This window comes from Bos javanicus, chromosome 2 (assembly GCF_032452875.1).
Source record: "Bos javanicus breed banteng chromosome 2, ARS-OSU_banteng_1.0, whole genome shotgun sequence".
Classification (NCBI taxonomy): domain Eukaryota; kingdom Metazoa; phylum Chordata; class Mammalia; order Artiodactyla; family Bovidae; genus Bos; species Bos javanicus.
The window spans coordinates 95,145,474-95,167,199 of NC_083869.1; the positions used below are offsets into that span (position 1 = coordinate 95,145,474).

Below are 21,726 nucleotides of genomic sequence, written 5' to 3' on the forward strand. Positions count from 1 at the left end.
GACAAGGTGGATTTCCTAAAATGCAAACTCATTAAGATACCAGCCTGCTTACAAATTTTAAATGACTCCTCATTGTTTTCAAGATACAGCTCAAACACCTTCGCTTGGTGTCCCTGAAGGGCAAAGATCTGACTCTTTCTCCCATTCTTTTTTTTTTTTTTTTAAGCCTTTAAAAAAAAATTATTCTTTATTTTTAATTGGAGGATAATTCCTTTGCAATGTTGTGTTGGTTACTGCTGTACAACATGAATCAGCTGTATCCCCTCCCTCTTGAGCCTCCCCCCATCCCCACCCATCCCCACCTGAGGTCCTCACAAAGAATCACTCGCTATCTGTTTCACACATGGTAGTGTGTATACCTCAATGGTACCCTCTCAATTTGTCCCACTCTCTCTTCCCTCGGTGTGTCCACAAGTCAGTACTCTATGTTCGTGTTTCTATTCATGCCCTCCTGCTCCCATTCTTGACCCAGGTCCAGTCACTTCCTCCATATCCAGGGACTTCTAGCCTCTGTCCCTTTATCTGGAATATCCTCCCTACTCCAAACTTTCATAAATCAGCTCGTGTCACATTTCTCAGAGTCCTGTGCACATTTCCCTCATTGCATTAACAGCACCATCAAAATTATTTGTTTACGTGCTACTGGATCCCGTGAGACCAAAAGCACCTCGAAGGCAAGGATGTCTTTCCCTTCACTGTATCCTGCTTCCGGCAGTGTTTGTACACACTGCTCAATTTACCTTTTTGAATGAAAGCATAATAAACCCTGGGTGCCCCATATAAAAGCTGGAGCGGCCACAGGAGGTGGGCAGTCGTCGGTGTTTTGAGCGATCTGCGGGCGTACGGGGGTATCACTCACCCGCGAGCACGAATTTGGCCATGGCGTAGCCGGGACCCAGAGCTTAGGACCGCGGCGCCACCGTTTCCAGGTAACCACACCAGGACTTGGCGCAGGCGCACTCGCAAGCTGAGCGCGGACTCTGGCGCCCAGCTGGAAAGATGTTGGAATGCACAGTTATACATTGCTATTAAAAGCTCTGTGGTCTCCCTCGTGCCTGTTCCCTGCAGCTAAGAAAAAGTAGTCATTCTTTTCGGTAGGCTTTCTTCACTCTAAATATTTCCAACCGTCCGCCCGCGAACAAACACTTTTTGACCTATGAGGGATCCGTAAAATCTCGCGAGTCGCTCAGTTCGCGGGGAAACTGTCATGGCCGCGCCTGTCTACAATCACAGGCTTCTACTCTAAGGTGAGTGGAGGACGAACTTAAGCGGAACAGTTGGTTGTACTACGCTTTAGACTTCTTGCCTTTCGGAGAAAGGTCTCAGAAGTTGCCCGGGAAGTAAGTTGAGGAAGGTGGGTTCATACTAAGAGGCCCGGCTCGGGAAGCACGGACTCCTCTCACCGGTTCTGAGACCTGGTGAGACTGGTTGCATCTCCCTCCCAAACGCAGGCCACGTGCAAGCATCACTTTAGTTTGCTGCCTCCTCCCCTGAACCGTTGTGCTTGTCCAAGGCCTTATTTTAACAGTTCGTGTTTAGCTGTTGTTAAATCCTCATGTTAAAAATTATCCATCAAGGTTAAGCCCTTAATTTTTATTGCCGACATCTCCGTAAAATCTTACTGCAAAGAAAGCTTTATACTAAAACTTTCCCGTCAGAAACCCACTAATTATTTTTTTTTTTTAAGACTTATTTATGTATCCACTACTTCCAAACTAACCTTGCTCCTTTAAGACTGTGTATGCACAGAGAAGGCAATAGCACCCCACTCCAGTACTCTTGCCTGGAAAATCCCAGGGATGGAGGAGCCTGGTAGGCTGCAGTCCATGGGGTCGCTAAAAGTCTGACACGACTGAAGCGACTTAGCAACAGCAGCAGCATACACATTGTAGTAGAAGTGGAAGAAGCCCTTATGTGATAAAATGGTTTTACTCTTTTAAGGTAAATGTTAATGTCTCCCTAGGTCCCCACTTTAGTCTCTGTTAAATGGATTTTGTATTTTTAAGTAGAAATTTTATTCTTAATTTTTATTTCTGTTATAACCCCTTCCCCTGCAGGAAAATGACGGCGGACATGAGTTTTTTTTCATTTGTAGAAGCGACGTGTGTGTCATCTTGATAACTTTAAAGTCTTTTGAAAGTACTTCAGTAACTAGAAAATGAATAACAGAGCGGGTTCCTTTTTATGGAACCTCAGACAACTCAGTACTTTAGTTCCAACAGGCAGAACTGTGAGGCTATATCCTTTGGCATTTTGCAGACCAAATATTGCTTATTCAAACTGGAACCGAAGAAACCTCTTAAATACCTTTGGTAATAAAATGCATTCATCTACTAGATATCTCTTTCAGGATGCTTTAATTTTTAAATCAGAAGGTGATGACTGTCAAACAAAGGGCATAAGCACGGCAACAGTCTTTACAGTTGACAAACTACTTTGTCCTAGAAGACTGTCCTTTGATTCAAAGCACTTTCTTGTCTCTGTTAATGAACTGAAGAAAAGCTTTCATCAGGAGGCCTCTGATGAAGATGTTCTCACCAAGAGAAGAAAACCAGCCCTGATCAGCAGTACAAAACTGTCTCAGGAGTGTAATTCTCTGAGTGATGTGTTAGATATATTTTCAAAAGCACCTACATTTCCTAGTAGTAACTATTTCTCAGCCATGTGGACAATTGCCAAACGGATGTCGGAAGATCAGAAGCGCTTTGAAAAACAATTGATGTTTAACCACCCTGCGTTTAACCAGCTGTGTGAACATGTTATGAGAGAAGCCAAGATCATGTATTTCGGAGACCTGCTGTTTAGTCTTCATGCTATAGTGAAGCTTGGGATTCCTCAGAACACGCTGCTCGTACAGACTTTGCTGAGGGTGGTCCAGGTAAAATCAAAAGGAGGTATAAATATACTCGGTTTAGCAAATCTTGAAAGAATGATAGGAAGTAGACCTATAGCCTCCTTGAATGAAACTTATCATTGGAATGATAGTTTACGTTTGTTTCTGCATAGATACTAATATTCTATGGTTTAGATACCTTAAGTTAGCAAGATCTTTCTTTTGCTTTAGAAGTTTATGAACACTTGCCCCATTTTTCTTCTCAGGAGTTGAGTAATAGTGAATAAGCTGAAGTGGGAAGAGATACAAAATATACAAGAACAGTTTGGGTAGTTGAAAGGAGAGAAGGGAAGGGAAGGGAGCTAGTATTTATTGACTACCTGTATCCCTTTTACTTGTGTTGTCCTGTTTAATCTTCACAATAGCTGTGTGAGGTTGGTGTTACTCTAGCAGATGAAGAAAGAGATTTTGTTATGTTAAGCAACTTGGCTAAAGTCACAACTACTGAATTTATTTATTCACGCAGTAAATGTTCATTGGCTGTCAACTGTGGATTAGTTATTACACTTGTTACTAGGGATGTAAAGATATGGAAAACATAATTCCTGCCCTTGTAGAGGGGACAACAGATGCTTTGTAGGCAATTACAAAAATAACCAATATCCATTCATACATTTACGACATTGTAGGCGCTATGATACTGTAGCACTGATCATTGGGAATACAATTACAAAATAAGGGCCACGTAGAGCTTTTAGTGCGATGAAAGAAAAATACACACAGTGTGTAACCAGGGGCTTCAAACCTAGTTGGGAGAATGCCTTCATGATGGGAAGAGGTGATGGAGGGGGCGGGGGGGTGGGGTGGGGAAGGATACAAGATTACTGTTTGAAGCAGTGATATGTACAGGGTTTGAAAGGAGGATTGTCTCATATAATTCTCGATGTAGCTTTTAAAAGTAGTCATTGTTACTTTCTTCTTCTTGATGAGGAAATTTACGCTTAGAGAGATTAAATAGCTTGCCTAAGGCCACATATTTGTTAATGTCACCATTTGTAGGTATTTGATAAAATACTTGCTGGTTTAATGAACAAACACCTTGTCATAGTAGAGCTAAAATTCAAGCCCAGTAGGAGATGATGTCTAAGCTGAGTGCAAGGGATGGCCAGCAGTCAGTGAGAAGGTTGATAGCCAATGAGATGGTGTTTCAAGTAGAGAAGACTGTTCAAATCCTGGAGAAAAGTTTGGGGAACTGAAAGTAGTTCACTGTGGCTAGAAGTACAGATTATTGGGGTTATGAGTTTGAGGGAATTGGTAGGAAATTGTGCCTATGGTTGTCAAGGGAGAGGGGTTGGTGTCATGACAAGGCATGAGGTTGGGGGGAGGAAAAAGGCTGAATTATAAAGAGCCTTTTATGCCTGGCTAAGGGGTTTGCCTTTATGCTATAGGCAGTGGGGATCCACTGGAGTATTTTAAGCAAAGGTCAAGCTGCTCCAGTTAGTATTTAGATCACTCTGTGAGTGGAAAATTTATTGGAAAAATGAAATTGGATGGGGGGGGATCACTTTTAGTTTCAAACAAAGGAGTCAGTGTCCTCTTCGACGTCACTGAAATGACACCAAGGTTGGCCAAGGAAAAGAATAGTTCCTTTAAGTAATTGTTTACCTCTTAAGAGTGGGCTCTTCAGATTTCAAAACTCAATGATCATACTTAAATAATTTTTTTTTAAGATAGGAATTTCCCAAGGATGATCTGACATGTATCCTATCTTACTATAGAATTCAAGGATTGAGTTTATAGATACTTGAGTGTTTTTAACTTTTAACATTACTGTGATTTCTATATGTTTTCAACCAGTAACTAATTTGTATTGTGTATGTTTGTTTAAACTGCAGAATATCTGTGTTTTTTGGTAGACTCTGTTCCCTATATAGTTACTTCAAAGTAATTGCAGTAAGTCACTTTACCTGGTCAGTGATTCTCTAAATGAATTTTGGACAGTATTCCCATCATTATAGTATCTGCATTGGTGAAATATGACCAATGGGTATTTGGGGTCAGATTATCTATACATATAATTGTATCTCACTAACGTGGGAATGTTGCAAAGACGTTTTAGCTAGGTATGAAATATATCATCAGTGAAGCTTGCCCTTCAAACACCTAGCCAGGTGGTCTTTTCTTTTATAGGAGATATTGATGGAATGCTATAATGGAAACCCTCTCATGGGAATGAGACCTTTTTTCCTTCCAGCAGTATCCATTTCTTATCAATATCTGCTTCAGACTTGAGGCTTTGTGGCTTGTTGGTCATGTAATTTTAGCAAAAGAGCATACATCTTTCAGGTGTGATTACAAGTACTCTTGTGAGGTGTATAGACTAGTTGTGATTAAATTGTAGAGCACTAGGTGAGCTGTGCTATTACTGTTCACTTTCTAAATTAGGCCATTTCTGGAACTAAATTAATAACCCTGATTCAAAGGGTTTGAAAGAAGGATCCAGGGAGCCTGGGTTCCTCTTGAGATCCAGATAGTGGCGGTAAAATGTGACAGCAGATGTGAATTAGAAAGTTCACAACTGAGGTTGCAGTTTGATACTCAGGAAAGAATATAGGGAAATTGTAAGCACAGCAATGTAAGATTAATTAGGGGAGGGAAAACTGCCCTATAGCTTGTTACTGCACTTGTCACCATGATGGCCTTCGGTTTCATAAAGGGGTAAAAATAATGCTTGATGAAAGTTATTTCAGAAGTGGAGGAATATAATCAATGTCAAATCATTTTCAGTGGTAATTGAAAGTGTAAAGAAATTGTTGATACAAAAAGATTGTGTATCAATTATTTGAAAAGTTCACTTACATATAATGTCTGGTTTTCCAAAGTTGCTGTTTATTGTGGACTGACTCTGAATAATTGGTTTGATACTTAATCCTTTAGTTGAAAGCATCAGTTCAGTGGTTTTGCTTGGGTGAGGTCATCTACTATGAACTCATTACCTATAGTGTTTTTGTGATTACATTTCAATAGGAACGTATCAATGAGTGTGATGAGAAATGTCTTTCAGTTTTGTCAACTATCTTAAACACAATGGAGCCATGCAAGAATGTGGATGTTCTTCTGGCAGGATTGCGGTGAGAACTCTCTTACACTTTCTTCAAGTGGCTTTCTCTTTTTCTCTTACCTCAAATCAAAAGCAAAGATGAAAGACTTTGTTGGTGGCGGTGGCGGTTTGGTTGCTAAGTTGTGTCGGACTCTTGCGACCCCATGGACTGTAGCCTGCCAGGCTCCTCCGTCCATGGGATTCTCCAGGCAAGAATACTGGAGTGGGTTGCCATTTCCTTCTCCAGGGGATCTTCCTGACCTGGGAATCAAACCCAGGTCTCCTGCACTGTAGGCAGATCCTTCACCAACTGACCTACAAGGGAAGCTGGTCTTTAATAGCTTATTAAACTTAAAATCCTGACTTTGGAACAGGTGAAGCTAGAAATAATGCTTCTTTCAGGATTCACTATAAAAAAAAGTGTGGGTAACATTAAAATTATCTTAAAACATAGTATTGACATGGGCTGGGGGAGAACTGATACATGCTCAGTTCATAATGTTATTTGGGCACTGTGTGGAGTCACATGACAGTAGCCCAGCTTGCAAAGGAGGTTAAGTTTTTATAAAATTGATGCACCTAATCTTATTATAATTTTTAATTCCCATTTTCATTGACTATGCATTGGGATGTCTTAATATAGTCTCCTGATGTTTGTTTATGCAAAAAGATAGCAAAATAATGTGAGAGAAAAGAATACCAGTCGGGTCCTGGAGCTTTCACTAACTGTTTACACTCTCGTGGGCAGATATTTCATTTCTTTGGGCTTCATATTCCTTGCCTATAAGTAGGAACTGGACCAAATGACTTTTAAGATTTCTCTTCTGGTTTTAAGATCCTAAGACTGTGGTATTTGTTGTGTGTGATGACAGGATGCTAGTTGATGAGCAAGTTTGCAAAATAAAACATGTCTTCACATTACAAACTGTAATGAGAAGTATTGGAAAAGATGCTCCGATTGGTCTTAAAAGGAAATTGGAGGTAAATACTTTCTGAATTTTCTCTATTGGGTAAAATTTGAAAAAGATATTTCCTGTGATTTGCTATCATCTCCTAAAGTCAGTTTATTAGGAGGACATTGTTGTGCTTTTGGGTATAACTTTGCTTAAGTGGAATAATAGAGATATTTATGTGTGTATGTATTTACATACATTTATCTGTATATGTCTGAGTCATTTTACTCAAACTTTATCCTTTTTTATTTAAATATAAGATTTTAATTTATTTTACCACAAATGATAAATTAAAATTTATTTTTCTTTAGATGAAAGCCTTGAAAGAATTAGACCAATTTTCTGTTTTGAATTGCCAGCACATGTTTGCGGTACTGGCCGCCATGAATCACCGTTCCATTATCCTTCTGAATGAGTGCAGTAAGAGAGTCACAAGTAAGGGGAATTTTTCTTACATGGTTTATAGCATCTGATGTGTTCTGAGCTATATTTGTTTTGTTTGTTTGCTGTTATATGAAAAAATATCTGATGATATGGTTAGATCTAAAGTTTATTTTTACCTATAATTATTTTTTGTTTTTACAAAATGCAGTGCTGTTTTTCTAAAGAAAAGTGCTGGGTATATAGTATCTTGAATCTTACAGTCAAAATCATCTGGTAATTTTTGTTTTCTAACTCATTCTTAAAGGTAACATCCATGGGTGTCCTTTTAAAATATTGATCAACATATTGCAGTCTTGCAGGGACCTCCAATATATTAATATAGATCTTTTTAAAGGAATAGCAGATTATGTGGCTACAACTTTTGACATCTGGAAGTTGAAAAAAGTAAGTATGTTAAAGTTTAGAATAAGTCTCAGAAACTTTCAAGAAATCTATTTATTTATTTGTGGATATAATTCTCTATCGTTTTAAAGTGGTTTAGATTCCAAAATATTCCAATGCTAAATTGGTTTGAAAAATTAGCTCCTTACAATTTCTGAGTGTTACCTATTATATACTGTTCAATATCTTGATCATCTTTCTATCCAAAACAAAAACTGTATTGCCAAAGTCTGTTTTTCATATTATATGATACTTTGGTTGGGTACTAAGGATTATTTGTGCCTTTCTATGTTTCCTTTGTTAGATTTAGAATAATAAAGGTAGGTAATATGACGGGCTTAAGCGTTTTGAAGAATAAAATGTCATTACTGTCTTCTATGTATGGAAAGTTTGCTTTGTTCTTCAAGGGTAAGAGCCTTTAAGTTCAGGGCCTGTGTTAATACTAAAACGTCTGAATGAAGCAACTGGTAAAAACTTATTTTTATAGTGAAGACGAGGTAACCATGTTAGATTACTGGCTTAGTTCACTTTGGAGGTTGAGGTGAATATTGTGTTTACTATGGAAATTGATTTTGGAAAGAAAAGTCCTTACTGTAAGAATGACAAAGAGGGAAATGAGAGGTGAAGTGGAACATTTATTTTAATCATTGTATTTCAGCTCTATTCTCACTTCTAGTATTTAATATTGAACATAGAAATTTTTGAGTTATCTTTTATCTATTAGAATATAGGAAGTGTCTAGGTTTGGAAAGGAGAGCAGTTTGAAATTGACTTGGTCATTTTGAAAAACTTCAGAAGAGGTATATTTAAAGGTAATTTGCAGAGATTTTGTATGAAAAGCATGTAGGAAAGGATGTATTTTAAATGACATTGGAAATGAGAACCATTGTGTGCTCTGCTTCTTGGCTGATAAAAAGAGGTTGCTTATTAACTTGATATTTTACAAGGGAAAGATAATTACTCCTTTTAAGGGAATATTTTTCAATCAGGACAATTCTGTTGCTTATTTAAACTGTTTGAAATTGGAAAGATTGCTGATAACATACTGTAATTCTTAAGACGTTTTCCCTCAATTCTTTTTTTTTTTTTTTAGGTTTTTTTTCTCCTCATTTTATTTGAAAACTTTGGCTTTCGACCTGTTGGTTTGATGGACTTATTTATAAAGAAAGCAGCAGATGAACCTGGCTTCCTAAATGTGAAAAGCCTTGTCGGTATTCTTAATGTTTATTCTTCTCTCAATCACTTCTACAAATGCCAGACCCATGAGTATGTACTTGTTCCTTTTTACTTTTTTTATTGCCACATATCATATTTATAGAAAAGATTACAAAGCTCAATGAATTCTCACAAACAAACCCATCCATGTCCAGAAATAAAACTTACTATTCTTTATTTATGAAGGTAAATAGTTTTATTTTAGATACACGCTTTGCTTTTGCTCTTTTGTTGTTGTTCTTTGCAGTGCATTTGGTAATTCAGTGTAGGAGACTTCGTTTCAAACTTTTGCCCAACTTACTCCCTTAGCACCCTAGTTTATAGCTCAGTTTTGACCCTAGCTCTCTATCTGGTCCCAAACTACCACTTTCTGTTCTTTTCATTTTAACTGCAATCCTACATTTCTACTAATAAACACAGCAATTCCTCAGATGTGCCGGGCTCTTTCAGACCTCTTCTTTCCACCCAGAACGTCTTTCCTTCTCTAGATCAGTTAAGGGTTTGTTAAAAACCAGAAATGTATATAACATGTCATTTGTTAGAAGAGTGACTACAAGTGCAGACCCAGGAGACACCTTGCTTAGGTTTGAATCTTAGTCCTGCCATTCGTTACCTACTTACCTTTACCTTACCTGTAACTTACCCATACCTCAGTTTCTTCATCTGTTAAAATGGGCATGAATAATGACTTATTTCTAATCATACTGGACAATTTAATAATTGTTGTTATGAGGATTAAGTGAGTTAACCTGTGTCAGAATCTTAAGGCAGTGCCGGATACACAGTAATTATTAGATTAAGGCCTTGGAGGAATAAACTGTGGCACTTCTGAGGGTCTCAGTGGCAGGGTTCACAGGCCATTTCTTGGCCACCAAGTGGCTTGGCTCCCAGGTTATGCAGTGGTTAAGAATCCACCTGCCAATGCAGGAGACGCAAGAGACACGGGTTCAATTCCTGGGTTGGGAAGATCCCCTGGAGTAGGAAATGGCAACCCGCTTTAGTATTCTTGCCTGGAGTATCCCATGGACAGAGAAGCCTGGAGAGCTACAGTCCATGAGGTTGCAAAGAGTTGGACATGGCTGAGCAACTGAGCATGCATGCCCAGCTTGGCTCCATCAGCTTTTTGTCCCTGTGGTTTTTTCTCAAGATCTAGATTTCCAGAAGAGAGAATCTGATTGACCGAGTTTGGGTCACATGCCCATTTCTTTGGCTCTGGTGATGAAAGAAATGCTGGGCCATGAAAAGCAGCTGCTCACTGTACCCTCCAGTGTTCCAAAAAGACTTACTTCCTGTATGTGTCCTGTGCTTTCCCTTATATCTCCATCAGAGCTCCTGTGCTTGCCGTTTCTTATCTGAATCTCTGATGGAACCTTGGCACACAGCTGCAGTTTTTCGTCAATAAACCTCTCTCCACAATTGCAGAGCTTTCTAGTGTCAGACCCAGATGCCTGTGTTTCTAAACGTAGCACAGAGCCTGGCACAGAATAGACAGAAAATAAAGGTTGAAAAGATTCTCCCCAAATTCAGCCTTCCTCTACTACCCACTCTTGGTTTTATTATGAAGCTGGCTCCTGTGTTCCTCCTGCCCCTTCTTGACAAATACTGTTAAGATGTGAAAGTGAAAAGTGTGAAATTGTTAGTCGCTCAGTCGTGCCTGACTCTTGGCGACCCCATGGACTGGGGGTCGTGCCAGGCTCCTCTGTCCATGGGATTCTCCAGGCAAGAATACTGGAGTAAGTAGCATTGTTAAGCTGAGTAGTAATTAAAACTCCAGAAACAGCCCCATGGATTCCGTAGAATTCAGAGAACAAACACTGAGTAGTTAGGGAGTTTTTCAGTTGACTGTAGGTGTCCCAGGAGATAATTTGGTCCAGTAAAATTGTTATGTTGGAAATAGAGGATGGATAACCAAGGTAACCCTAAGTAGCTACACACAGGTTAGGGAATTCGACAAAACATGACTAGGAACAGGCCATACTGAGGGGGAGTCGTGAATGTTGTACTTGTCTGTCTGCTCTGCTTTCGTCTAACTCACTGGTTCTCAGTTGGCCGTGATTTTGCCTCCTGGGGACATTTGGCAGTATCTGGGGACGTTAGGTTTCGTGTGGTGGGGGAGGTGGGGGGAGAGGGTTGTTGTACACTCTCTAGTGGGTGGAGGCTGGGGATGCCGCCAGCGTCCTACTGTGCACAAGTCAGCACTGCAGTAACGAATTATCCAGGCCAGATTGTCAGCAGTGCTGAGACTGAGGAAGTGTGATCTAACCCTACCCTCCTACCTCAGCATTTCTCCTTTGGAGAAGTAGGAGTGATAAGAGTCGCTAATAGATTGAGATTAATCAATAAGAAATTCCTGAATGTCCATGAATGTGCAGTTCCCTGAAGTTGGTATTTTGAGGACTATAAATAAAGAAGTTTGTGTTCTCCATCCTTCTTAGGAGGCAAGTCATGTATATTGAGAGGAAGGCAATATGATACGTACCAAATGAATGCTTTATGGAGGAAGGAGAAAGGAAGATGGCCTCCTAGGGTGGAAAGGCAAAGGTTTTAGGAGCAGTAACTCAAAGCATTTGGGAAGTGAGTTGACTGGAAGAGATGGATTAGGTAGGAGAGTTGTAGAAAATTTGACTTAGCACTTTGTATATCCACATACTGTTCCTTAATCATTTTATTTATGTTATGGCCTCTGGTAAAGAGAAGGTGTTAAATCTAGAATATCTTCCTGGGTTTGAAGCCCTAGGAAGAAAACATTTAACATTTCAACTCTGTCATTCCAGTCCTTTGGTTTCTTCACTTTTTGATATGTACTTGCCACTCTGTAGATAATCCCGGATTGCATGTCTGGTCATCAGTGTGCTCCTGAACTCCAGGTTGTATATGGTCACCGGAGATCCCACAGGGGTCTCAAGATCAATAATTCTGGAAGTCAGCTCATTCTTGGTTTTTTGTTTGTTTGTTTTGTTTACTGTTTATCAAGTACCATGTCAAGTGTTTTTTCTTTTAAACCACTTTCTGTGCTTGGTCACTCATTCGTGTCTGACCCTTTACAACACATGGACTCCTCTGTCTATGGGATTCTCCAGGCAAGAGTACTGGAGTGGGTTGCCATTTCCTGCTCCACTTTATTGAGGTATGAGTAACAGCCTGCAAAGAGCTGTGCATATTCAGTGTTTACAACTTGGTGAATTTTTAGCTCATTATTTTTGACTCTTTCTTTTCCAATAACATTATCCTCTTTGTCCTCTAATTGTATTTGTTCATTTAGTCAGAAAACTTGTACCAAGTGCTCAGGTACTTAAGACAAAAGTGAGTAAGACATAATCCTTTTTTGCCAGATGATTCTATGTAATGGGTAATGTAGACATAAGTTGGCAGTTAAATAGAGCATGAACATGGAAGTGGCAGAGTTCTATACAGGTTACCTAGAGATAGAGGAGGAATGTGCCAGGATTCTAGCCTGGTGGAGTAGAAGGTCAGGGTAGATGTCAAGCGTCCTCCCTGGAGGAGATGGTACCTGAGCAGATCTTAAAAGATGGATACAAAGGAGTTAGCCATGGAAGGAGCATCAGGTGTAGAAAGGACTCTATATTCAAGTCAGGAGGGAAAGAAACAGCGGACTATGTATAGGGAATGACACAGATTGTAGTGTTGCGGAAGATGAAGTAGGGCACGAGGAGTGGGAGACATGATTACCCCTCGGGCTCCAGATCAGCCCTTCTGGCTGCCTCCTCCAGACTCCCGTCGGCTTTCCCTTTGCCTCACTGTTGTCTCTAGGACCTATCACAGTCTTTCTCGTCATCCGTCTCCTCCCGCTATGGGATCTCCCAGTCGATCTCAGACATTTCCCTTTGTGGCTCATCCTTCAGGGCACACGTGCCCTGCTGTGAGTGTCCCTGCCTGTTCCTCACTTACCACAGCGGAACAGGATACACTTTCAGGGCTCCCATTTCTGTGCTTAGTTTCAAGTGGTCTTTGCTTTTGCCATCTTTTCTACTTACTGAAATTCTCCTTATCCCCAAAGCTACCCCATCTACGTTCTTTCCGGTACACTATCACAGTACTTTGCATGCACTACTTTTTTTTTTCTGATATAATGAAATATAACTTATGCCTTAAGAGTCAAACTGACCTGGGTTCAAAGTGTGTCTCGGCCTGCTAGTTTATTGACACTGCTAATAAACCCTCAACTAACCTTGATTTCCCTTCTCTTCATCTGTGCTCAGTTATCCTATGTAACCTTAGCTGAGTTGGTACAATTAGGCTTGTGGTTCTTTCAGCTCACAGCATTAATAGCAACAGAATTTTAATAGCTTATAAACCTGTGGTGGCATTCCAGGCCTTGTAGATTTACTCAGAATAAAAGCCTGCTACTGCTGCTGCTAAGTCACTTCAGTCGTATCCGACTCTGTGTGACCCCATAGACAGCAGCCCACCAGGCTCCCCCGTTCCTGGGATTCTCCAGGCAAGAACACTGGAGTGGGTTGCCATTTCCTTCTTCCATGCATAAAAGTGAAAAGTGAAAGGGAAGTCGCTCAGTTGTGTCCGACCTTCAGTGACCCCATGGACCGCAGCCTTCCAGGCTCCTCCGTCCATGGGATTTTCCAGGCAGGAGTACTGGAGTGGGGTGCCATTGCGTTCTCTAGATAAAAGCCTAGCACAGTGGTTAAAAGGCTCTGGACCCTGACAGCTTGGATTTCAGGGCTGTCCCTGCTGCTTCTTGGCTGTGTGCCCTTGGACGAGTTACTCGACCTCACTGAGCCTATTTACTCATTTTTATTATGAGGATGATAATGACACCTATCTCATAGAGTTTGAATGGGAATTAAATGAGTTAAAGCCTATAAATATTTGCCCTATGTGAGACATACCATGGCAGCTCACATTTATTGAATGTATATATTTGTTACGAGAGTCAGCTGACCTGAAAGATGTGTGAAGACCTAGTGCAAATGCAAGCCTGATGGTTTTATCCACTGAAAGCTGTTGGTTCTGTGACACCTCACTAGCTCTATCATGATCTTGTCTTCTCTTCATATTTGTAAGCCAAGTTTCCTTTCTGCCCCTCTAGGTTCCTAGAAGTTATGGCCAGTGCTCTAACTGGTAGTCTTCACCATATATCTTCTGAAAACCTGTTAAATGCAGTGTGTTCATTTTGCTGGATGAACTATTTTCCCCTGGCCCTCATTAATCAGCTTCTTCAAAAGGACATCATTGATGATCTGCTGACGTCAGGTAGGATGTCAGTGCGCAGTGTGACTGAAATAAGGCAGTAGTGCCAGGCTACCTGGTGATTCTGAATAGGGGCTCAGTTGCAGCGGTGTCAGTTAGACCTTCTGGAGCAGGTGCTCCTAATGAAAGGACCAAAGATGGTGAAGTCCAAGGGCCATGCGTTAAGCCAGCAAACCTGTAAGTCAGGTCACTCAGTCGTGTCCTACTCTTTGCGACTCATGGACTCTACAGTCCATGGAATTCTCCAGGCCAGAATACTGGAGTGGGTAGCCTTTCTCTTCTCCAGGGGATCTTCCCAACCCAGGGATCGAACCCAGGTCTCCCGCATTGCAGCTTTACCAGCTGAGCCACAAGGGAAGCCCAAGAATACTGGAGTGTGTAGCCTACCCCTTCTCCAGCGGATCTTCCCAACCCAGAAATTGAACCAGGTCTCCTGCATTGCAGGCAGATTCTTTACCAACTGAGCTATGAGGGAAGTCCCTGTGGAGCCTCTTTTAATGACAGACCCTGCACATAGACAACAGGAGTAAGAAACACATCGTCATTGTTTTTTTTATTTACACTTTATGCACCTATACAAAGACTAAATGCTCAAGTTGCTCTTTATGCCCCTATCAGAGGTGTTTATACTTCTAATCTTTACATGTCACATTTGAAGCCAAGTTAAGTCAACTTTTGCAGCTGTAAAGCTTTGCCACCCATGGTCTGTAATGAGGGCACAGCTGTTAGATTAAGAAACCAAATAGTTAGCAAAGTAGTGAATTTATTTACTCTTGAAACCAAAATTAATTGTTTACTTTTGGTTTTTACTATTAAAGAAGGAAAATCAGGGACTTCCCTGGTGGTTCAGTGGCTAAGACTCCACGCCCCCAATGCAGGGGGCCTGGGTTTGATCCCTGGTCAGGTAACTAGATCCCGGTACAGCCAAATAAAAAAGGAGAAAAGGAAAAGGAGAAAAGCAAAGGAGAAAAGGAAAGATATAAACATCTGAATGCAGAGTTCCAAAGAATAGCAAGAAGAGATAAGAAAGCCTTCTTCAGCGATCAATGCAAAGAAATAGAGGAAAACAACAGAATGGGAAAGACTAGAGATCTCTTCAAGAAAATCAGAGATACCAAAGGAACATTTCATGCAAAGATGGGCTCGATAAAGGACAGAAATGGTATGGACCTAACAGAAGCAGAAGATATTAAGAAGAGATGGTAAGAATACACAGAAGAACTGTACAAAAAAGATCTTAACGACCCAGATAATCATGATGGTGTGATCACTGACCTAGAGCCAGACATCCTGGAACGTGAAGTCAAGTGGGCCTTAGAAAGCATCACTACGAACAAAGCTAGTGGAGGTGATAGAATTCCAGTTGAGCTATTTCAAATCCTGAAGGATGATGCTGTGAAAGTGCCGCACTCAATATGCCAGCAAATTTGGAAAACTCAGCAGTGGCCACAGGACTGGAAAAGGTCAGTTTTCATTCCTAATCCCAAAGAAAGGCAATGCCAAAGAATGCTCAAACTACCGCACAATTGCATGCATCTCACACGCTAGTAAAGTAATGCTCAAAATTCTCCAAGCCAGGCTTCAGCAATATGTGAACCGTGAACTTCCTGATGTTCAAGCTGGTTTTAAAGAAGACAGAGGAACCAGAGATCAAATTGCCAACATCCGCTGGATCATGGAAAAAGCAGGAGAGTTCCAGAAATGCATCTATTTCTGCTTTATTGACCATGCCAAACCCTTTGACTGTGTGGATCACAATAAACTGTGGAAAATTCTGAAAGAGATGGGAATACCAGACCACCTGATCTGCCTCTTGAGAAATTTGTATGCCGGTCAGGAAGCAACAGTTAGAACTGGACATGGAACAACAGACTGGTTCCAAGTAGGAAAATGAGTACGTCAAGGCTGTATCTTGTCACCCTGTTAATTTGACTTATATGCAGAGTACATCATGGGAAACGCTGGACTGGAAGAAGCACAAGCTGGAATCAAGATTGCCGGGAGAAATATCAATAACCTCAGATATGCAGATGACATCACCCTTATGGCAGAAAGTGAAGAGGAACTCAAAAGCCTCTTGATGAAGGTGAAAGTGGAAAGTGAAAACGTTGGATTAAAGCTCAACATTCAGAAAACGAAGATCATGGCATCTGGTCCCATCACTTCATGGGAAATAGATGGGGAAACAGTGGAAACAGTGGCAGACTTTATTTTTTTGGGCTCCAAAATCACTGCAGATGGTGACTGCAGCCATGAAATTCAAAGACGCTTACTCCTTGGAAGGAAAGTTATGACCAACCTAGACAGCATATTCAAAAGCAGAGACATTACTTTGCCAACAAAGGTTCGTCTAGTCAAGGCTATGGTTTTTCCTGTGGTCATGTATGGATGTGAGAGTTGGACTGTGAAGAAGGCTGAGCGCCGAAGAATTGATGCTTTTGAACTGTGGTGTTGGAGAAGACTCTTGAGAGTCCCTTGGCCTGCAAGGAGATCCAACCAGTCCATTCTGAAGGAGATCAGCCCTGGGATTTCTTTGGAAGGACTGATGCTAAAGCTGAAACTCCAGTACTTTGGCCACCTCATGTGAGGAGTTGACTCATTGGAAAAGACTCTGATGCTGGGAGGGATTGGGGGCAGGAGGAGAAGGGGACGACAGAGGATGAGATGGCTGGATGGCATCACTGACTCGATGGACATGAGTCTGAGTGAACTCCGGGAGTTGGTGATGGACAGGGAGGCCTGGCATGCTGCGATTCATGGGGTTGCAAAGAGTCGGACACGACTGAGCCACTGAACTGAACTGAACTGAACAGCCAAATAAATAAATATTATTATTTTTTTTTTTTAAAAGGGAAAAGCAGTATCAGGCTTATGCCCATGTTCATTTGCTTCATCGTGTCTGACTCCTTTGCAACCCCATGGACTGTAGCCTGCGAGGCTCCTCTGTCCATGGGATTCTCCAGGCAAGAATACTGGAGTGGGTTGCTATTTCCTGCTCCGGGGGATCTTCCCGACTCAGGGATTGAACCCAAATCTCTTGGATCTCCTACATTGGCAGGTGGCTTCTTTACCATTGTGCCACCTGGGAAGCCCATATCTGGGAAATAGAGTTATTTGAAATCCTTTTAAAAACAGTGGAATGAAATTTCAGAGTTGAAGTGTGGAAGAGGAATACTATGTGCTGATTTTCAAGCAGTCTAATATAGGGGAAGCAGCTGTGAACCCAGGAGACTTGAATTCTAGCTCCAACTTTGCCCTTAGTTAACCAGGATGCGTTTTAGCATCCTTGAGGGCTTCCCCATCAGTTCAGTGAAGAGTGAGGCTAAAGCACCTTGAAAGGTATTTTAAACCTTAAAACCTTATCAGGTACAGGCACCGATCTACACACTGTGGGAACTTGGGGGACCCATAAAAATCCCTCCTGATAAGAAGAAAATAATCAGAATTATAGGTACTTTAATACAATTTCTTTAATGTGACGTTAATATCTTTCTTAACTACATTTTTTGTTTTTTTTAGGTGACGTGGAGAGGAATGTTCACAGGCTTCATGTTGTGGCTACTTGTCTGAAACTCGATGATGCTCCTTGTCACAAGGACCTGGACTTGGTGCTGCCTCAGTTGCCCCCCATGACCTTCTGTCCACAGCCAAAGGTCGCCGCAGTGCTGAGTGACCTTCTGGGGGAAGGGTGCTTCTCACAAAGTGTACAGTTGCCACATAATTATTTTATTGGTATGGGACTTTATACGAGTTTCTTCTGTTTTACTTTATATTTCTTTTTTTCTGACAAAAGATTAGGAGTTTACTGCGGCAGCTTAGTGTGGTGCAGCATGGGCCCTGGAGTGGACTACCTGGGTGTGGATTTTCACTCCCCGGCCTACTAGTGCCATGCTTTCAGCACTCGCCAGCCTCTTTCCTTATGTGTAAAATGGCAGTAATAATAGTACCCACCTCATAGGGTTCCTGTGACCTACAAATGAGACAGTACATGTAAAATCCAGACTAGTATCTGACACAAGTAAGTAAGCTCGGTATACCTTAGCTGTTGCCATTGTCATTATTGGTAGTAATAGTAGTAGTAATTTTTAAACAAAAAAATCACTGAGCACTGTTTGAAAAATTAGTATCAACTTTTTTTTTTCTTCCAGATTTTGAAATCAGAATGGATGCTAACCGGAGCCAAGTGCTTCCATTTTCTGATGTGGACGTGGTAACTTCTACAGATATTCAGAGGTTTGTTTACACATACTCATTTGCTGAGCTGTCTGTATTTATTTTTATTTTTTATTTTTTTTGGAAAGTGAAAGTCACTCAGTCGTCTCCAGCTCTTTGGGACCCCATGGATAGTCCGTGGAATTTTCCAGGCCAGAATACTGGAGTGGGTAGCCTTTCCCTTCTCCAGGGGATCTTCCCAACCCAGGGATCAAACCCAGGTCTCCCACATTGCAGGCAGCTTCTTTACCAGCTAAGCCACAAGGGAAGCCCTGTATTTAAATCTTAATTCTCAAAGACTTCATATTAAATAGCAGTAACAATACACAGACTTTGTATTTGTATGGAGCTTGTTATGCACCTAGGGACGTCTCATCCATTAGTCTACTCCTTAGGTATACATGTAGGCACTGTGGTTGAAGACCGTGGGGTTGGAGTTGGCCATTTAATGAAACAGGCAGTTTTAAAAAATTAGGATTTAAAGCTAAACAGTGTGATCAAACAACATTGACATAATTGAAACCATCAGCACAGTGTGAATTTTTGACAAGATAATGAAATAGCGATCCTAAAGAATTAAGACTTCTACCCAAATAAAATACCCAGTATAAATATTTTGTTCTACCAGTCAAACCTTTCAAAAGGTAGAAAAACTTTAGTTTTTTAATTAAGGTATATTGTATATGGATCGAGCCATAGTGAGGTTAATTAGAAGTAGTTGCCTTGACTCAGACAGTACAGAAGGTGTCTCTGGGATAAATTGATGCTGCTCCCCAAGAGCACGCTCTGCCTTGTAAGCAGCTGGATCAGGTCGTGTTGCACATACCCTGTGTTCACACCCCGTGTTCACGGCTTTGCTAGGGCCTGCAGGGCACACAGAGCTGAGTCAGACATGGATCCTGACCCCAGGCGACTTACATCCCCTACTGCTTTGTAGGACATGAATACGTAGAGAGAGGTACAGAAAAAAGTCTGTAGGGATTCAGACTCTTTATCTGCCCATCACTTCCCACTGACAGCTCTGTAACTTTTGCTCCTTTCCAAATCCATCTAGATTGCTCCCTGGCCATCTTTTTCAGCCACTATCTTCCCTATACGTAGCGTCTATCTCCCCTTAAGGAAAGCCTTTCTCTCTGGCCTCATTGAAAGATCGTTTTTCTTTTTTCTGGAATTCAACTGTTCTGGCATAATTAATGTAATAGCTCTCAGCCTAAAGTACTGAGAAGAAACGAGAAATCAGTGTTCCTTTAAAGATATAAAATTTCTTTCTCTTTATCTCAGGAGACAGTAAGGATACAAATGTCTTTTTCCCCCCAATGAACTTAATCTTTCCAAAAGGCCGTGAACAATGAAAAAAAAATTACACCTTCAGGTTTTTTTACACATACAGATATTATCTTTTCAACAGTCTTGTCTATCTCTTCTTTGTTTTTGGTCTCCCCATCCTGGTTTTTAAATGCTTTTCTCTTGGGGAGACAATATGTACAAACAGAGCATTTTCCATTTAGTGTTATCTACACCAATACTTCTAGTGGCATAAATAATTATATTTAGATCAGTGATTACCTCTATAAGAAAGCCCTAAAATGGGTGCTTTCATATCTGAAAATTTTCCTCATGAAGAATGTAGCCATTCTTAAAGATGGTTAAGAGATACTGTTTGTATAAAACATCTTTATAAGCTTTTTGTTCCTAAGTGGCCTTCACATACTGGAATGTCTGCACAGGCCAGATAATGAGGAAGTGAAGGGCTAGAACAGGAGGGAACGGTAAGGAATGTGGTCAGTGGAGGGCTCAGCTTTGAAATCTCCAAAGAACAAGAATACAGCAAGGTTGTACACAGTCATCTCATTAGTAACTAGTCTGTATTTTTGTTTTCAGAGTAGCTGTACTCTGTGTTCCTAAATCTGCTTACTGTTTGGATTCAACCCACCCCAAAGGATACCTTGCTATGAAAATGCGGCATTTGAAAATAATGGGTTTTCATGTAATCTTGGTAAGAAAAATTGCAAATGAAATCATCTTCAATTACTGATGTTCATTTTGCCAGGAATGTTATGGTTGAAGTTGGTTACTAGGACTAGAAAAACTGCCAGCAGTATTGGAATAATTGTTTTGCTTATTGTTTTCTTTGAAAAAGAACATTTCTGGTATATGATTTTGTTCCTCCTCAGTTGATTACTAGTCATTTACTCAGGGTTTTATAATTTAATCTTTTTTGTTAAGTGGAAAAATGTAAATAATATATTTTCCTATTTAAGAACATGAAACCATATTCAATTTCTAGGTTATCTTAAACAGGAGAAGAAAAGATGTTGATTAAAGCTTTGTTTTCATGGGTCATTGTGAGGCCATTAAGGATATTTCTCACTAGAAAATGCTGGAGGGTTTTAAGAGGATAGTTCTTCCCTCTCTGTACTTCATTTGATTCTGAACACTACAATTTGAGCAACCTCAAGGTATCTATATGGAGTGAGGACCATACAAAGAAGTTTATATTAATGTTAGGATCGATCTAAATGCCAGTCATTTGGTCCTGCATATAATATGAACTGTAAACATTTGAATCTTCGTTATGATACTTCAGTATCTAAAACTGGATCATGCCTGGATTATCAAGGCTAAGATGGCCCATTTCTCTAATGAGCTAATCTGTAACACTTTTTTTTTTCATATTGGCTATTATGTATATTCTAAGGAAGATTATCCCAAAAAAGAAATGTTTGCACCCTTTAGAGGACCTTTAAAGTTTTTGTAATTTTCACTGTGAGAGCTTTCTTCAACCCTAGTATATATAGTCATAACTAAACTTTTTAAAATGTGCATAAATTGTAAGTGGTTGGCTTGATGTTATTTCAATATCCTTGGGTGTCAAAACTAGCTTTTATATGTCATCATCTTCTTGCAAACTGATTATTTTCTTCTTTCTTTGGTAAGGTCAATAATTGGGAGGTGGAAAAACTAGAGATGAAGGATGCAGTCGCATTTTTGAAGACTAAAATCTATTCACCCAAAGCACTGTCTTCTGCTGATATACATTTGCAAAGCACATGTTAAAGTGAAAAACAACCTTTTAATGTTTGGAGACCTGAATTTGTAAAAATAACTTTAATAAATACTATAATTCAGTTGTCAATGTAATTTACCTGACCGCTCACTATAATACAAAGTGTTATTTCAGTTCACTGTTAAAAATTAGTGTTAAGAATGAAAGAAATGTTGTTACTGGCACTTTAGAATATGCTGAGAAAATTCCAGAAGGCTCATCTTTGCAGTAGTACCTATTCCTTCCGGTACCCAGATACCTGACAAATTCATGAGCTGTAGATTTTACTGTTTCTCATTAGCTTTGATGCATTAAA

General features: G+C 40.3%; 2 protein-coding genes across 4 annotated transcripts in view; one reads left to right on the forward strand and one right to left on the reverse strand.

Moving 5' to 3' along the window:
* Window positions 1–1,168, reverse strand: part of MDH1B (malate dehydrogenase 1B) — a 32,538-nt gene extending 31,370 nt beyond the window's left edge. For all 3 annotated transcript variants that reach the window (XR_009729932.1, XM_061382655.1, XM_061382647.1), the window contains exon 1: window positions 860–1,168. Coding sequence is in view for 2 of the 3 variants with exons in the window: in XM_061382655.1 (XP_061238639.1) it covers window positions 860–881 (22 nt within the window). In the remaining variant the exon portion in view is untranslated. The remainder of the gene's footprint in view (window positions 1–859) is intronic.
* Window positions 1,162–21,492, forward strand: FASTKD2 (FAST kinase domains 2). Its single transcript, XM_061382634.1, has 12 exons — window positions 1,162–1,247; window positions 2,058–2,878; window positions 5,861–5,964; window positions 6,806–6,914; window positions 7,198–7,321; window positions 7,575–7,714; window positions 8,805–8,977; window positions 13,992–14,155; window positions 17,672–17,884; window positions 18,301–18,385; window positions 20,246–20,360; window positions 21,302–21,492. Exons 2-12 carry the CDS (start codon window positions 2,159–2,161, stop codon window positions 21,419–21,421), a joined length of 2,067 nt encoding a protein of 688 aa, XP_061238618.1. The 5' UTR covers window positions 1,162–1,247; window positions 2,058–2,158; the 3' UTR covers window positions 21,422–21,492.
* The last annotated feature ends 234 nt before the right edge of the window (window positions 21,493–21,726 follow it).

Coding starts and splice junctions, on each gene's coding strand:
- FASTKD2 (XM_061382634.1), top strand. CDS start 2,159: ATGAATAACAGAGCGGGTTCCTTTTTATGGAACCTCAGACAACTCAGT. Junction 6,915..7,197: donor GTCTTAAAAGGAAATTGGAG/GTAAATACTTTC, acceptor ATTTTTCTTTAG/ATGAAAGCCTTGAAAGAATT. Junction 18,386..20,245: donor ACTTCTACAGATATTCAGAG/GTTTGTTTACAC, acceptor TTTTGTTTTCAG/AGTAGCTGTACTCTGTGTTC.